At 42.6% G+C, this 16,844-nt stretch overlaps 1 protein-coding gene across 7 annotated transcripts in view; it reads right to left on the bottom strand.

Annotated features, from left to right (window-relative positions):
• The window catches only part of LOC101066789 (RNA-binding motif, single-stranded-interacting protein 3), a 75,758-nt gene that overhangs the window by 6,050 nt on the left and 52,864 nt on the right, over window positions 1-16,844 (bottom strand). For all 7 annotated transcript variants that reach the window (XM_029838292.1, XM_029838293.1, XM_011605439.2 and 4 more), the window contains exons 7-11: window positions 16,496-16,575; window positions 9,824-9,930; window positions 6,714-6,757; window positions 3,781-3,877; window positions 1,726-1,776 (exon numbers count right to left, since the gene is read on the bottom strand). In XM_029838292.1, the coding sequence (XP_029694152.1) occupies window positions 1,726-1,776; window positions 3,781-3,877; window positions 6,714-6,757; window positions 9,824-9,930; window positions 16,496-16,575 (379 nt within the window). The remainder of the gene's footprint in view (window positions 1-1,725; window positions 1,777-3,780; window positions 3,878-6,713; window positions 6,758-9,823; window positions 9,931-16,495; window positions 16,576-16,844) is intronic.

Genomic DNA, 16,844 nt, shown 5'->3' with positions numbered 1-16,844 from the left:
TGCTCCGGGTGTCACCCTGTTTTAATCTCTCTGATGAGTCCTTGATTCTGAGCGGCTCGCATGCTTGGGAGCCACAATGGTGCACCGAGCACACCTTCAGCCTGTGCGATTAGCAGAGGTGTGCATCAACCTAAATGTGTCAACGCGTGTGCATCATTAATCAAAGTTACCAGCCATTAACTTTGGCTCAGCAGCATAGAAGCTTCTGCTACCATAGGAACAGATTTAAGAGCTCTCTCTCCCTCTCTCTGTCGCAGCTTAATTTGCCCAGCTTCTCCGACTCCTGAAAAAACCAGTGACCAGCCTTTGTCTTTGTTGTCTAACAGGGATTCTCACTATGCAGAGACAAGGCCAGGGAACAGGCACACGCAGCGCAGACATGCATTTGCAGCAGTTGTTTTCTTTGCTTTGTTGTGGGTTTATTCTCTGTAATCAATCCGTTCCTCTCCTCTCCCTGTGCCCGTCTCTTCCCCTGTCCTTTTCCTGTCACTTCACTTATTTATTCACTTTATCTCGCTCAAATGTGCAGATTCTCTCCTCCTCTACCCCATTCGCCTCGTCTCCCAGAGTCACACCGTATCAAGCGCGCCTGCCAAACAATTAGACGAGATATTTGTTTGAGGACCCGTTCGCAGATTTCTTCCACTCGGAGATAATTTTAACCAGACATGACAAAAGGATGTTTTTATGAGCTGGCAGACACAAAGAGGAAGGTAGACAGAGGAAGAGGGAGCAGAATCGGGGGAAAAAGCAGAATTTGGAACTTGTTAAACTATTGTGTTGTGACAGCGTTTGCTGGAATCCATCGCCACACGGCTGATGCGCAATAACTGTGCTGCCTCTATTCTCTTTCTTTCCTGTCTTGCTGGTCTGCGAGCAGATCTGAATTTTGCCGGAGTTAAACCACGGCAATGTTGGCCAGACACCAGCTCATTAATGTCCGCAAGTAATAAAAATCTCATTTGAATATTGAATACTTTTCTTGTAATAGGCCATAACTTCTTTTTCTTGGAAATCCTATATTTTATTGTGAGGACTTTTAAAGTCATGGCCGAGTTTGGCTCTCCTTCCGCCCTTTACTGTAAGTTATTCTTTCATCCAAATTCTTTCTCCAGAGCAGATGTGCCACAGTTTCAAGCAAAACCAGCAGAGTTCTTTTTAGATCTTTAGCCTTTGATGACTGTAACGATCTCACAGAATCTGTTTTTGACACTATAATACTCAAACATTGTTGTCACATTGTCCAGATGTGTGAAAGCAAACCCACCGAAATGATGAGTTCAAACTCAAACTGAGATGTTACATGCTTTCTTTATAATACAATGAAAAGTTTTCATGCTGGTTTGTAATCATGTTGTAATATATATATATATACATATATAATCCTGACTTTAGATATGTTATGTGTACAAGCGTAACACTCTATATCAGGTTGGTCAATTGTCTGTTTCTTGCGTGCAGTTTGACTTCGGGCCAGCAGGGTGCGCCCTATTATTATATAGCCTGGAACTGTTCTTCTGAGCGCCTCTTAAAGGAGGTTAACGGGGATAAAGCATTTTCCTCTGATGTGTGTGGGATGAATGCATTTGTAAGCAAGCAGACAGTCTGACAGACCTTCACCTGCCTCTGGTATTAGCAAGAAGCACGTATTGAGTAAATAATGTGACATGCTTTAAACATTAACACACAAAGAGGAAACGCATAAAAGTGGACTGAGAAACATACCGTAGGTTGCATAACATACTGTTGATGAGGCATCCAAGATGTACTCTGGACCTGTGCAGAACAAAGAGGGAGAGAGGAAGTGAGAGGGTTAGAAGATATGATGCAAATGTGGAGGTGATGATGGGAAAATCAGACATGAAAGAAGGGAGAAAAAAGTAAAAACGAGTGGAAGTTCGATGCATGAAAGAGAGTGAAATAAGGTAATTAAAGAAGGAGGGCATTGGGCATGAGTGGGGGGGGTGGAGGGGAGGTTGGGAAGAGATGAGAGGAAAAGGAAGTTCAAAAAGGAGATTGTTATTAGTGGATATAGAATTGAGGGAAAGGGGGATATAAAGGGGGACAATTGGAAGACAGAATGAAAGGATAGAGGCAAAAATGGGAGACAATTAATCATTAACTCAAGTCTTTACAAGTCCACTTCAGATCCCGGGTCCCTATGGCGGCGTGTCTTCAAGAATATCACAGCAGTTGCTGAGGTTGTACGACACAGTGCGTTATGTCGTAATTATGAGAGGATATGAAGACCGCAGAGAGCAATACAGTCAAATAATTACCGCGGCACAGTGAAGGTTTCATCATCAAAGACGGTCCCAGCCACAAATCACCACTTTCATTTCGCACTATCCAGCCCCAACACGATGAAGAAGGAGCCCCCGATGGCCTTCCTGTCCCATGTCACCCACGTGCGTGTCCGTGCTGCATGCAGACGCTGTGTCACCTGCACCGCTGCTGTGCAAACTGGTTAATTTGTGTTCTTCCACAGAAAAAACCCCAAAACAGGCAGATGCTTTGTCTGAGGGCATTCTGCACTGCTGGAGATGTGCCTCAGCGTTTGTCTCCCTCATTTAAAGCAGCGTTTCCGAGAGGGAACCTGTGGGGGAGGACTGGGTGCTTTAAAGTCTGCCTGTTTGACAAACTGTGGATCAAGTGTCGAGTCGGTCGCTCAAAGAGCCGCAGCTTCCTCCGCAGCCGGCGTTGACACTGCTGCGTGTGGAAGACAGAGGATGCGACGCGATGGAAGAGCCAGACAAAAAGGGGATTTGCATCCAAGAGGGAAACACTGAGGAGTGCTGCAGTCTAAGTGTGCGTCTAATGTACAGAGGTTAGAGAGGATATCTCCGTTTCTGTGACACCCAGCTCTGTTTCCTTAAGATGGGCTGTTTCTTTTCATTTATCCTTTCATAAATTACATATCAGAGACAAGAAACAATTTCAAATTACTAGCAAAGGTTTGTTTGTCTTCAGTCTTTATTTAGGAGTAATGAAAAAAAGGAAACCTGACTGCCTGGATATTCTCAAGCTCGGCAATAAAAAAGTCCTTCAAAAGTCCTTTAGAATCTTTATCCTGGCAGCTCTTTGTGGTTTTGTTCTCTGGGTACGACTTTTTTGTCACTGTTATCAGTCAACTTCATCCTCACCGGTTTTTCCAGGCTGTTTAACACAGACAAGTGTGAAGTAGCTTATGGCAGCAAATTCTCACAAATTTATGTCTTGTGTCACCAGGTTGATTCATTCTAGACCAGATGATGAAGACACACCTTGCTTCTTCGTAATGATGTAGCTAAATAGCACACAGCAAAGACCTTGCTGTCCTTTTCAGAAAATATATGCTTTAATTTGTTTTAAAGGAGGTAAATCACCAACAACAGTGTTTTCTGGCCTTGCATTTCTTCGCTGTCATGTTGTAAATAAGGAAAACCTAGCTGTGCTTGACCTGTGCTAATGTTGGACTCATATATTGTTCGCCATAAACAAACACCGGCTGCCATCACAGCTCACTCTGGCCATTTTGTTGCTCCCTCGTTGGTGATGCAAGCACACTGTTGGACAGTTACAGCTAAGTTGAGCGCAGCCACGTTGAGGTCACATCTAGAGGTCGTTCAGTTTGATGGATGGGTGACATGACATCTTAAGTTATGCCTCTCTCCATACCTGACCAACTGCAATAGAGCAATTTCTCTACTCTCAAGAATCATTTTACGCCTCTTCTTTTTAATTCCAGTATAATGTCTGGAGCTGCACTCCGTCTCCCATGTTGAAAGAAGCTCCGCCCACCTGATATGTGGAGACAGGGGAGGCAGCGATGAAGGGTGTGATGGACGCCTGTGCGATCATCCGATTGGTGGAGATGCTGTACGGTGAGGAGTAGAACCTACGGGAGCAAAGGAGAAAGATTCAAACTTGAAATGAGCTGCGAGGAGGTTCACAGGAGGTGAAAATGAGCTCTGCTGAATCTTTGTCTTCTAACTAACCAATAATCAAACGGATGGTGAAAGATCGTGAAAGCTGTCATGGAAACGATAAACGCCGCGGCTTCGCTCCGTGCCACATCATCAAAGCTCCCCTCAGTAGGAGATACCAGTGTAAACATCACGTAACAAAGCATCACTCCGCTGCTGTGCATAATAATGGATTTAATGTGTGAGTGGGTGAAATATTTCAGCATTAACCTTTATGTTCCCACCTACGCGTATTTCGCTCGAAGCTGCGCGGGAAACATCTGCATTTTGTTTACTTCTCTCCTACACCTCTGTTTGCACTTCTGATGGTGCTATATGTCTTTTTTTCCCCCACCTCGTTCCCTCAACCCTTCATGGGCTGAACAGCCGTGTGACTCGCAGCGCTTTATTTATCATTGTGTACCTAGAGAGGACATGTTTCATCCGCCAGGCCATGTTGCCGTGGCCGATCGATTCGAAAGCGTCAGTTGACTGAATAGTGGAGTGAGGGGATGGGAAAAGGAGAAAGAGAGAAAGAAAAAGCGAGAGAAACCATTTTCTACCTTCACCTTCAACATGATATGTATAAAGCTGCTGTGTTGAGCATGTATTGATAAGAAAAATATGGATTTTAGACAATCTCAAACCCCAGAACATTTGCCCCCTTTATCCCCATCACTGGCTTCTTGCATCAGGAGGTAAATGCCAGAAAAATGGCAAAAAACCTGTACGTTTAGGTTTTGATTTGATCTAATCCAGTGCTCTTGTTTATGCAAACACACTCTCTGTCTTCACTCTCTGCAAAATGCTAATGCTCGCACTGAACTACACGTGACACTTAACTCAAATGAATATATTCATTAAGCAAAACAATCTACTGAAGATGCAACAGCAGTCTTTTTCAGTGCACAATCAATGCATGAGATGCACAATACATACTGTATTACTGCCACTAATTATTACAAATGAGCAAATATATCTCCACTCAGTTATTCAATATCATGCACTGTTTTTTCTCTATTTATTGTATTTTTCATTAGCACGATGTGCACTGAGAGAGGAGAGTAATAGGTAGAGGACAGATCCAAGGTTATTGATGGGCTCTATTAGTCCACCTGTAGGGACTCCAGTGTCTGTTTAAACACGACTCTAAACATGTAATTGCGTGCAGAACATTACCGGAGGATTGGATTTTGAAGCCCCCTGAATCCCCGGTGACACCTGCTTTATCTGTCCAAGCATTTAGTGTCAATCTCAGTGTTTTCCATATAGAAATGCAGGAGAGAATGTGTATGTGCATGTGTGTGTGTGTGTGTGTGTGTGTGTGGGCAGAAAGAAAGGGCAGAGAGACGCAGACATGTAGTGTTGACGACTTCTGTAGCACTGATATGAAAACTCACACATCACCTGCTCTATCAGCAAATTCTGACTAAAATCTTTGTTTAAGGTGATTTTAGTTTAATGCTTTTCAATTTGAAATGAAAATACTATCAAATTTAAACTGCAGTGATGCAGATCAGTTGCATTGAATGGATCGGAGCAGTGATTGTCATTGAACTCAATCCCACCGAATGCATCATGATCAGAGCTTTATCTGATAAAACTAGTAAAGAGACCGGATTGGAAGCAGGATATTGGAAAAGAATAAAGGGAAATGATGCACCGTTTTCATATAAAACAGAAGAATGGCTGTAACCTGAGCATCCTATTTAGTTATACGTTTCCAATAATCCTGTCAGATCAGCACAGGCTTATGAGAAATGCTTGGACAGACTCATGAACCTGTAATTGATTCATTAGGCTTCACCTCTCCTTGAGCCGACTTTATTTTTACCCATAACCTCCTCTTGACCCCGACGTACCCTTCCTTTATAATAAACCCTCTTCCCTCCCTGCTTTGTGCCTCTCTAATTAGCTGCATTAGCATTTCACAGTCATTTAGTTCTTCACCGGAAGGAACTGGGATGACCTCAGAACAGAGGTTGGAAAGAGCTTAAACACCACAAGTGCACACATGCTTGCGAGGGAGGATCTGCTTGTTCCTGCGGGCCTGCAGCGACGATGCCAGAAACAGCCAAAATCACATCTGAAGGGAGAAACTGCGCTGTGTACATGTCAGCAGTACAAAGGCAGAGACAAAGAGAAAGTAGGGATACAAAGAGTAAGGAGGGATGGGAAAGAAGGGAAGAGAAACAGAGCTTCAGGGAGGCATCTCTTGGGATCGCATCACCAGTAGCACTTGTAGCGGAGAGAGGCCACCTCCAATTTCCCTCTGAAACAGTCTCGTCTTTCCGTACCAAGCACGGCACATCGCCTCGGCTGATGAAAGTCTTACAGCGAGACTGTAACAACCAAACTTTCCCTGGGTGCAATCAGAACGTACATGTCTGACAGGCCGTATGCATAGGTGCATGAATAAATGCTCTGTCTGCATTAGTAAGACGTGATAATGAAGGCAGGAGTGGAAAGACACTCCCGGGTGAGAGAGAGGGTGTGTGTTAATAGCCCGCACGTCCTGTAGCTGTTTGAATATTTCTGCTCATTTGCATGAAAGTGCTCTTGTGCATATCTGTGCTGATGGCTCGCCGATCTTTGCGTATTTGCCGTTGCTAAAGGTTTCGGTTTGGTAAACATAAACAGGTGGGGATTGGACAGAGTTTGCGCTTGGCAAATATTTGCCAGGGAATTTAATTCAAATGAAAAGGATGCATTTCATTTTTTTAAAAAGATGTAATTTGGAAATAAGAGGGGAAAAAAAGATCCACATACCCGTTTTGCATCGCAGTGGGATCGTATGTCAGTGCCATGCCGCTCTGGAGGGAGAGATAAAGATGCAAACAGACAAAATATTGAGACACATATAGCTTTGTGTAGCTCTGAAGTCAATTATTTCGAAGGTATAAACCTAGACGCGTGGGAGAGATCACAACAGGGCGACGCAGCAGGTTTGACTCCCAACAATTCAACAACATAAACAACTCAGTGCTTAACAAAGACCTGCTAAATACAGAATAACTGTGCTCAGCAGCCTGAAAGAAAGTGAGCACAGTTGGGCCTGAACCTGCAGACCACAAAGGCTCACATATATAATAAAATACCACCTAAAGGGCACTCCTGGAGCATTTCAACACAATGCACAGTTGGTTGTGATTACTGATTACTGCTCTTTCAGGAAGCAGAAAATATTGTCAAACTTATTTTTTTTTTTTGGGGGGGGGGGTGGATTTAAAACAAAATCTACTGAACAAATAATTTCCTGCCACATTATTGCTTATGTAAACTGTTAATCATGCTAATGCTAACAGCACAAATGAAACGAAAGGACACTAAATGAGACCCACAGCAAAAACACCACAGTAAACTCATTTGTCCATTACACCACAGCCTCCATTTTGTACCTGCAGAAAAAGCTGCTCTTGAACCCACCATCAGACATAATTTGCAGTTTCTCTCATGTAAGCTTACACAGGTTACAGGGCTCATTACTATTCAGCGAAAGTAAACAAGGTAAAATCCAGCATAATCATACCAGATTCAAAGCTAAAGCGTGTTTGTTTTCCTTTATGCTATCAATATTAAGTCAAGAGTGCTTGATGAAGTGACTTTTCTGTCTGAATATTTTTTTTCTCTCGTGGGCTGATTTTTCGCCCAGTTTTGAAAAAGTTCCGGGTGATCTACCGACAGAAATGGCCAACGCGTGCAAACACACATCTGTGTGCAGTTTCCACGAATTAAAAACACATGCCTGAACCGCCACAACAACTGCGCTCCTAATAAATCAGCAGGCAACGTAAATCTCTTATATCAACCCGTCTCTCTTCTTACTGGCTGTCATGTTAGAAGAAATTATAGCTGTGAATTGAAAAACATCTTTATTCATTAGAACCTCAGTATTCATCCGACACCCCGGCACATTTTACACAATGCTTTTGTCATTGAAGCATAATTTGATTTTTAACTTTTTCCACCTCCTTTTTTTAGCCATAAGGTAACATGCATCATCAGATCAACCTAAAGATGCCAATATTAACCAGAAAGGGATTATTTTATTTTTTACATGCAGTTCAAAACCAGGCACAAGAATCCTTGGCACCACCTCGAAATATTTGTATTCACTCCCGCTTCCCTGTTGATCTATTGATTTGTACACCCGATCTCTGTGAAGAATCTTGATGCTGCATTGTGTCCTCCGATGAAAATAAAACAGCTATTTGTCCTTTTCTTCCTTCTAAAAATGTGTGTATATAATCCAACGCTCACTTTTCTTGCTCAAGTTTCCATTCTCTTTTTTCCATAGGTTTAGGACCATCCTCAAACGCTCCTGTACACCGGATTAAATCCACCACACCAATTTGGCTCGACTCTAAACAAAGCAGTGGTAATCATGTGAGAAGCGGCCCAAATGTTGCTGTTTCCCTCTTTAAAAAACTGTAAAAACAGGACAAAGCAGAAAAAACCAGGCTGACACCAACATCAAACAAGTGTACACAGACATGACTCTCTTTGTGCAATCCCAACAAAAACAGATGACAGCAAAAAGCCACAAAACTGCAACTGAAATATGGCCATAAATCACCACAAAACACCGGCGAAACAGTGACAAAAATAATGCGCAGTAAACAAGGCGACCAGAGTTGAGTGTTGTAGTGTCAGTGTAAATGTCAGCTGCTGTGAAAAACGAGTTCAGGGTCTTTTGTGTATGCAAAATCTCCCTCCGCGCGTCTCGCCGCGTGTGTTTCTCACCACAATCTTTTATTTTTCCGTTGCCGCGTGTGTCAGGGGTTCTGGCAGATTATAGCCGACTGACTGAGTGTTAGGAAGCTCTCAAATCAATTGGTCCGCTTGGAACCTCTGAAGAAATCATTTTTCCTCCTGCAAGTGTCAGTGGAAAGAATCAAACTCAAAGCAGGGAGCATTCCTTAAAAGTCCGGCTCATTTTTCATGTTGACAAAGGGATAGGACACGAAAGATCATCACCGGGGTGGGGATCTTCCTGCTGCTGTTGGGGAAGTCATTATTTCAACACTGTTGTTTCAGCCTTGTTTTATCTCATTTTGCTTCACCACACTGCTCATTCTAAACCTCATGTAATGTGAATGTTGGGGAAAGGTTAATGCTGGGGGGCATCCGAGTCATTATTCTCTTTCCTTTATCCCATAAATGAAAGCTTTGGTAGCCACACCAGCAACTGCTCAGTGGTGACAGGAAGTGAGAGGAAAGAAGAACACGGGAAATTTTGTTGATCCGTTCATCCAGATTTACCAGAAATGTGGGGGATCATTAGCAGTGATTACAGCCTGCCGTGCAAACCGTTAAATGATTGAGAATACGTTTCATCTGACATACAGCCTCGAGGATGCTGCCTCCACCCACAGATACCGTAGATCCATCACTCTCTTACTGTAAGCAACTGCTGTGACTTCTTCCCCCTGTGAGTTAAGGTGAACTGAAACATTCATAGACAACATAATGATCCCAACCCAAATATTTAAATACATCTTGCTTGACGAGAGAGTCTCTTGAAGGAAGTCAGACACAGAATAATAGGCTTCTAGCCACATGGTGCTGATAATTTATTCCCTGTAATCGTGATGGTGAAAGTGTGATGATTATGTAGAAGAATAAAGTGTTTTGTCTCCTTACCCTTCCATAATGACATACAATGGATTAACTTCACTGTGATGACAATACTGACCATTATTACCATTATTTTCACTCTAATGAGTCAGTTGGGGTTATTTATTTAGCATGTTTACCCGTGAGGTGGACCTCTAAAGAGACCCTATGTGATATTTTCCTAGGAACTCTGAAATAAAGCCGTGGCCCCAAAGGCGAGCTTTCTGGTGTGGTGCTGAAATTGCCATATTTTCAAGCCTCACCTCTCCATCCCGTGTCCACGGTCGGCCATTCTGGGGATACTTGACCTGGGTCTGTCTCTTCTTCTGGCCCCCATCGGCAAATTTACACAGCAGCGGCTCTGCGGGGGCTACACAGGAAGTCAGCCAGAAAACAGATTTGTCAGGTCGGCAAAGAAGGAAAATAATGTCATATTTGAAACATGAATGTTCAGCTGGACATTACGTGATCACTTTAACACTTGAACCCGTGTTCCAAGAAATGGCAACTGCTATCGCGCAATCTCTTCAACCCAAACAACTCCAGAAACACAGGCCTGACGTGGAAACAGCTCCCTGAGCTAATCATCAAAGCGCAGTGAGCACGGGTCAAAGATAAGCCATACTTAACAAGCTAAATAATTCCACACCGCTTGAGAGTAGGCAGCAGATTGTAATAGTGATTATTCTAAAGAAAACATGGCTCTTTGTCCTGAGCAAAGAGAGGAAAAAACACTCTTGAATATATAAAGGAATAGGGTGACCTCCTATAGAAAAGTTCACCTCGTTAGAGTGGTATCAAAAACAGACTCACCTCTAAAGTAATGGCATGGACCCTGGTTTGAAAATGATAATCCTATTCTGTTTGATCCATTTCTGATCATTTACTGTGAAATATGCAGTGGATAATGTAGTCAAACAAAATAATGCAATCCCCAAGCTCAATTTTCCATCCCGAATAGTAAATAATTACTACAAACCTGCTACAAATCACTGCTAAAGTGTAAACCCGATGTCTTTATAAAGGAATGTTGATGCTAAAAATATCCGACCTGCGACATTATCGAGAGAGAGTGATTGAAATGCCTTCACAAGTGGAATTATGCACCCCGATGTTGTCCTGATTTCCTTTCGGAGACGCCTCTTCACGCTCATTCTGCTGCCTACCTTTTATGCATCGCCTCTCTCATTTAACTTTATTACACCTGAGCTTGTTCCAGTCATTCGCTGCCTTTCAAAAGAGGCTTTCAGCCGGCTCTCCGCTCTCGTTCCACCGGCGCTGATTTCCAGCCGCCGAGCAAGTCTAGCCGACGCGCTGCGCGCTTACAAATAACGGCGCAGAGCTTGGATCCCCCGATTCAGATATTATGAATACTAAACCTCGCCATAACCTCGCTCTTTTAAGAAAAATATTTCCTCGTCTTGGCAACCTGAAAAATGAGAGAAGGTGTTCTCGGTGGAGAAAAGCGCTTAGAGCTGAGAGTAAAGAGAGTCATTTAGAGTGCCTGGGGCATTTTCACTCCTCTGAAAGGTAAGTAGACTTGGAAACGGAGAGGTGTGTGTCATTAAACAGCCTTTAGCAGTACTTTGTCATTATAATACTTTAACGTGACTTCTATGTGAACAGTGGAGGCCACACATCTGGCCCCCTGTTATCATCCCCTGCCTTGTAATCCATCTCTCTCCATCACCTGCTTCCTTTCTCTCACACGCTATCTATCTATCTATCTATCTATCTATCTATCTATCTATCTATCTATCTATCTATCTATCTATCTATCTATCTATCTATCTATCTATCTATCTATCTATCTATCTATCTATCTATCCATCCATCCATCCATCCATCCATCCATCCATCCATCCATCCATCCATCTATGTATCTATCTATCCTGTTAAATCTTCTCTATTTCAGTCATTACACTGTGGTCACTTTTTCACCTCTCTCTCGATGTATCGATACAAAATACATCTCCACGCATCATATATGGTTGCTGACGCATCACTGCGTCTGGTCGCGACCTACAACACAAGCCTTAAAAATGGCCCATAATGAGGACTGACAATATGTAAAACACACAGACATGCACGTGGATTCATAAAAAAAGATGTATTGAAGAGAGCAGCATTAAAACAGCTCGAGCTATTGATTAAAGCCTCCGATACTAATGTCTGATATTAACATTTATTATGTAGATATGTTGGCATTCTGTTTTATTTCCTCCATATGGTTCACGTCGGCATTTTGAGTGTTACCCCTCTTCTCGTGGTTCTACGTAAATTCCAAACACGCTCTGGGGTGTAGACACACAGACAGCTTCAGCTCTCCAGCTGTTCAACTCTTGGTTATTTGTACGATTCACCTGATGCCAGTCAGAAACAAGCTGACCGGCTGTTCTCCTGCTGTATTTGCACGACTGTTTTGACTACCTATCCAGCAGGATTATGCCAGGGCGAACAAAAATGCAGATAATTGGTGTTTACATGTACAGCGCTTCATCAGATCCAGATCCTGGACTACCTGCATGAAACAGGGTGAAGGCTTTTATTGGTGGATTGCATCCACGACAGAGAATTATTATGAAAATACAACACCGTTACAATCGAGGCCGCTATGCTTCTGTCCCCTCGGTGCCTTGTCACAACAAAGAAAGCAGATGTGGTGCTTGGGATGATTTTAAAACAACTGTTTGTACTCACTATTTGCCTTGAAAAAGAGGACGTTTCATCTGGAATCTGTTATTTTTAAGCACGGGCGCAGACACATCACATGAGGAGGCGAGAGGTTTGCGTCATCGGACAAGTGTGATGGGAAATTGGGGCCATCTATTGTTAGAATTAGTGATGCAAAAATTCTGCTCTCTCTGGAGAGCTCGAACAAAAGTTGTGACAGATGTTGAAGTCGTTGGTGAGGGTGCAACTTGAACACAAACTGTCACCTGAGTGCAACATTAAGAAACGCTTTACTGGTCCAGGAGGATTCAATACATAAATAACAACAAGGGTGTTTTATAGATTGTGAAATGGCTCCAGATGTTAGGCCCTGAAGCGCCTTTTAGCAGCATATGCAACACTATATTGCCAGTTATTGGCTTTAGAGACTGCCTGACTGAAAAGAATTTGGGCGGGCCTGCACACTGAGACAGCATCAGTTCCTTTTATCAGTGCCAATTCGCACTTCCGTACATTGCTGCCACATTCTTTGATGCCTGGCGTTTAATCCTATTATTATTTAAATCTGACATGTCAGATTATGCTGGCCTTGTCATCGTACAATGCCTCAAAAATAAGACGCAAAAATCCAGGGAAGATAAGTGATTAGAGTCATGACAGAAATATAAATGGAATAAAAGAAACACACAAGAAAGAAGAGGTTTAAAATAAATTGATTTTGTGTCTGAGTTGCTGTTTAGGTGAAGAGCAAGGTCGATATATTATTAAAAGAGTGTCGAGATGACAGTAAGATAGACAGGAAATCAGCACCCAGAGAGAATTTCAACCTATAAAAACTGATCAGATCTCAGTCTGCTTGCATGTCACAGTCATCATAATCTGCTGCCTTTTATATAAGAAGGAAGGACGCTTATAATTGACCCCGGCTGCTGTCACTCTTGCTGTTCTGTATCTCAGAGTGATGAATTCAGGTACAGCTGTGCCTTCCATCCAATAATGGGTCAATTTCCACCATGTCAAGGTAATTAGCACACCCTGATCCTGCTATCTGTGCGTCTTCTGTGGCGGTTAGCTAAATTTCTATGCTGGTAAACAGGACAGAAAGTGCTACAGATAAGATTCAGGCTAAATCAAATGAGCATATACAGCATCTGTTTGCTCCCAATTCAATTTCAGTCATTTATTTAGTTTTTGGCGGTTTTATCGGAAATCAACGCCCTAAAATTAGCATTTAGAGAGACAGAACTGGCTGTTAGGACAGTCACTTTTGATAGATGTTCACTGTTCAACGGGCCAAATAAAGCGACGACAAAACGTCAGCTTCTAGAATTGTCTTTTAATGTTTGATCATTTTAACTGAGTGAATGTGGACTAAAATAGTTGCTGCTGTCAGTTCTGTTGATCAAGCTGATTCTTTTATCTTTCTTCTCCATTGGTGTAAACGATGAATAGTTCAAAAGGTATTTTCAATTGTGCCTCCGTAGGATATCAGGGCAACAAAGAACCTCCAGTGGAGCAAACTCAACATGGTGAGGCAAGAAATATGAGGGGAAAAAACACGTGAGAATACGAGGCTGAGTTTAGAAGAAGCCGATCAACTGTATAAGGTACACAGTGTTGTATAGAGTCCAAGCAACAGATCCAGGTTCAAGCCTCTAGTGTCACTTTGTCAAATGGAAAAATTCTAATTTATAAGAAAATCCAATCTATTAGTGAGTGACATGGGAAATCGCTCAGTTGGAAAATGGGATCCAATTCCCCCTTGTGACAAACTGTGGGATTCCTCAGCTGGGCTGAATAAAATGCCATCAATTTCTTTGAGATTAATTTATTTATTTATATTTGTGTGGGAGGCCCACGAAGCCCTAGGACAGAACAATATCCAATATATTAATTTGTGAGAACAGTGAGGTGACCTCCAGCCTGCAGCGCTGCCCTGTTGCTGGAAAAGATGAGCGGACAAGGACACCAAACCAGACCCAGACAGACACCTATAGTAGGAAAATCTCCCCTAATTACTTCAAATACTCATCACATAATCCAGCAGCAAAGAAGGACCGACAACAGGACAAAGTAATGACATTTTAAAGATATTTCCCAAAATGGTGCAGATATACTGCTTAAAAAATTGCATTGCAATTGCAAAAATTGTCCCAAGTAAGTGCTTCTGACTTCAGAACACGTGACCTAATACAGTTCATTTCCCATTTATGGAGTATTGAACCATTATTGCAGCGTGGGAACACACTGAGACTGTAATCGCGTTCAAAAGCTTCCTGATTATCGTTCAATCTACCAAATAGTGAGTGAGATCAGGATGTTTCTCTTCTGCTATTCTTTTTTTTTTTTAAAAAACAATAGGAAAACAGTGTGAAGAAAATGTCATTTGGACTGAAAAAGCATAACTGGGAGGAGAGGAAAAGGATAAATAGAAGTTTTTTTATTCTCATGTTGAATATGATTTTTATTATCAAGTCATTCGATCTTTGACTGCAAACTGAAATATTATTACATAATTGATTCGGTAATCTGATGTAGATTAGTTTCTGACCTGTTTATTCTTTTTAAGATATTAATTCCCTCTAAGCCCAACCTTCAGAGCGCACACATCTTTATTATTTATTGAGCGCTGGCAGTGAAACTTGAGAAACGATATATGATGTCATTGTGAGGGGAAGTCCTGATGAAGCCATGGCAGAGAGGCCTTCTTTATGGCTGATTGGGGGGGGGCTCCCCACTGCTGCTGACTCTCACCTTCACAGGGGGCAGGACAGTATCGACCGTCGAGTCCAGAGAAAGCAGAATTACACCACACCAGTGAATATGCGATTTATATCTCAGACCGGTTATTGTGGAAATGCTGTTTGCTAAAAATGATAAGATATTATGTCTAAAAGGTACACAGCACTCTTCAAGAACTAAAGCTGTGAAACCCTTCTGAAGATCGGTGAAATCTATTCTGAAATCTTTCATCAAGTTAAAATAATATATAATATAGATCTCTCTAATACCTGACAAATGCTGCCACGTCTATAATGGAAAACAATGAAATTCCAGTTTAAATCAAACTTGATACCTCCACCCAGTCCAAGTTCCAGATCAATGAATGTCTGCTTAATGAGGGCTGATGGAAGCTCGGGTCATGTGATCAATGTTGGCATTAATCTCCAAGCTTTCGAGTGAGATATTACACTTGCCTGTCAATACCACAGCCTGGATTTACAGACAAAGGTATCAATCAGAGGAAACCAGGCACAAATATTCCTGATTATACAGGGAGCGCTGAGCCGGTTTACCAGAGAGAAGCAATTGAAGTGTACAACACGCAACGTTAAAAGGACCATGAACAGTGAGATAAACCTTTAAGAATGTTACTGCAACAACCTGGGAAATATTAACACAACCCGGGGTAGTAAACACACGATGGCCCCCCTGTGCTTTACCCCATCAATCATACAGCCAAGATACGGAATTCTCTTCATGCACGGCTGACTTTCATTTGTTCAGTGCGTAATGTTGCTTCTACTTATCACTTGCCTCTTTTTAGTTTGGCTAATCTTGCCGTTACTAGGGTGGTTTTAACCACCCTAGTAACGGCAACACAGTGAAAAACAACAGAACGGACCGCTACGGTTTCTGTTCTGCTGGGCTTTTACTGGCAGGAATTGATAAAACCGTGCTGCTCTAGTTGCTTTTAGAGCCTGTTTTGCTAACCAGTTTACAGCATGTTAACAACTCCGCCACCCTGGTTAGTTAGTTCTGTAGTCACACGTAGCGACGTCCATGACTGCCCCGAGCTACGGGTCATCTGTGAGAGACGTGATCATAAATCTCACTCGCACCTCTCGAACACGCCGATAGTCCCGCTCATGCCGTTTCTCCTCCACCTCTTGTCCTCGGAATTAACAAGCAACAAATCTTTCCTGTTTATTTAGGGTCCAGTCAGGGACGGATGGATCGCTTTAGGGGACGCCCGCCTTTGCTCGTGCATGCGCAGCATGCATATGAGTGGTCTGTCTGACTCGAGAAACTAGTCACTAACAAGATTCCCTCATAAATCACCTCCTGACAGTCCAACAGGACAGGAAAAGAACACAAGAGAGGATGCTGATATCTTATAAGATGTGCTGTGAAAACAAGGCTTGCCAATTACTACACCAGCACCGTACTGTGTTGATAATGAGCATCCATAGGAGTCAAGGAAAAGATGAGACTGTGCTCTGTGAAATTTCCAAGGCAATTGTGTTGTAATGGACACTTACCTGTCATGCCCGGAGGGGTTTTCAAGAATTTCCCATTAAAATTTTGAATCACCACGTCACACTTCTCTGTTGACTCCATCCTGACAGACAGGGAGAGAGACACAGGCAAAAGTGGCGTACTTAATGAAAAACAGCTCCTCAGTGCCTCCATTAAGTATGCAGAGGATGTATTGCTGCTCATAAAGTGTGACAAAGGTAATACTGTGTGTGTGTGTGTGTGTGTGTGTGTGTGTGTGTGTGTCTGTTATGCAAATGCTCTTATTAGGCCACAATGCCTGAGCAAAATTCTGCAGCGAGTATGTATATGTGCCCAAACGCATGTGTGTGTGTGAGCATGTGTGTGTTTTCT

Source organism: Takifugu rubripes, chromosome 7, assembly GCF_901000725.2.
Source record: "Takifugu rubripes chromosome 7, fTakRub1.2, whole genome shotgun sequence".
Classification (NCBI taxonomy): Eukaryota; Metazoa; Chordata; class Actinopteri; order Tetraodontiformes; family Tetraodontidae; genus Takifugu; species Takifugu rubripes.
Note: the sequence above shows the minus strand (reverse complement) of the source record. Positions and strands in the feature narration are given on the sequence as shown.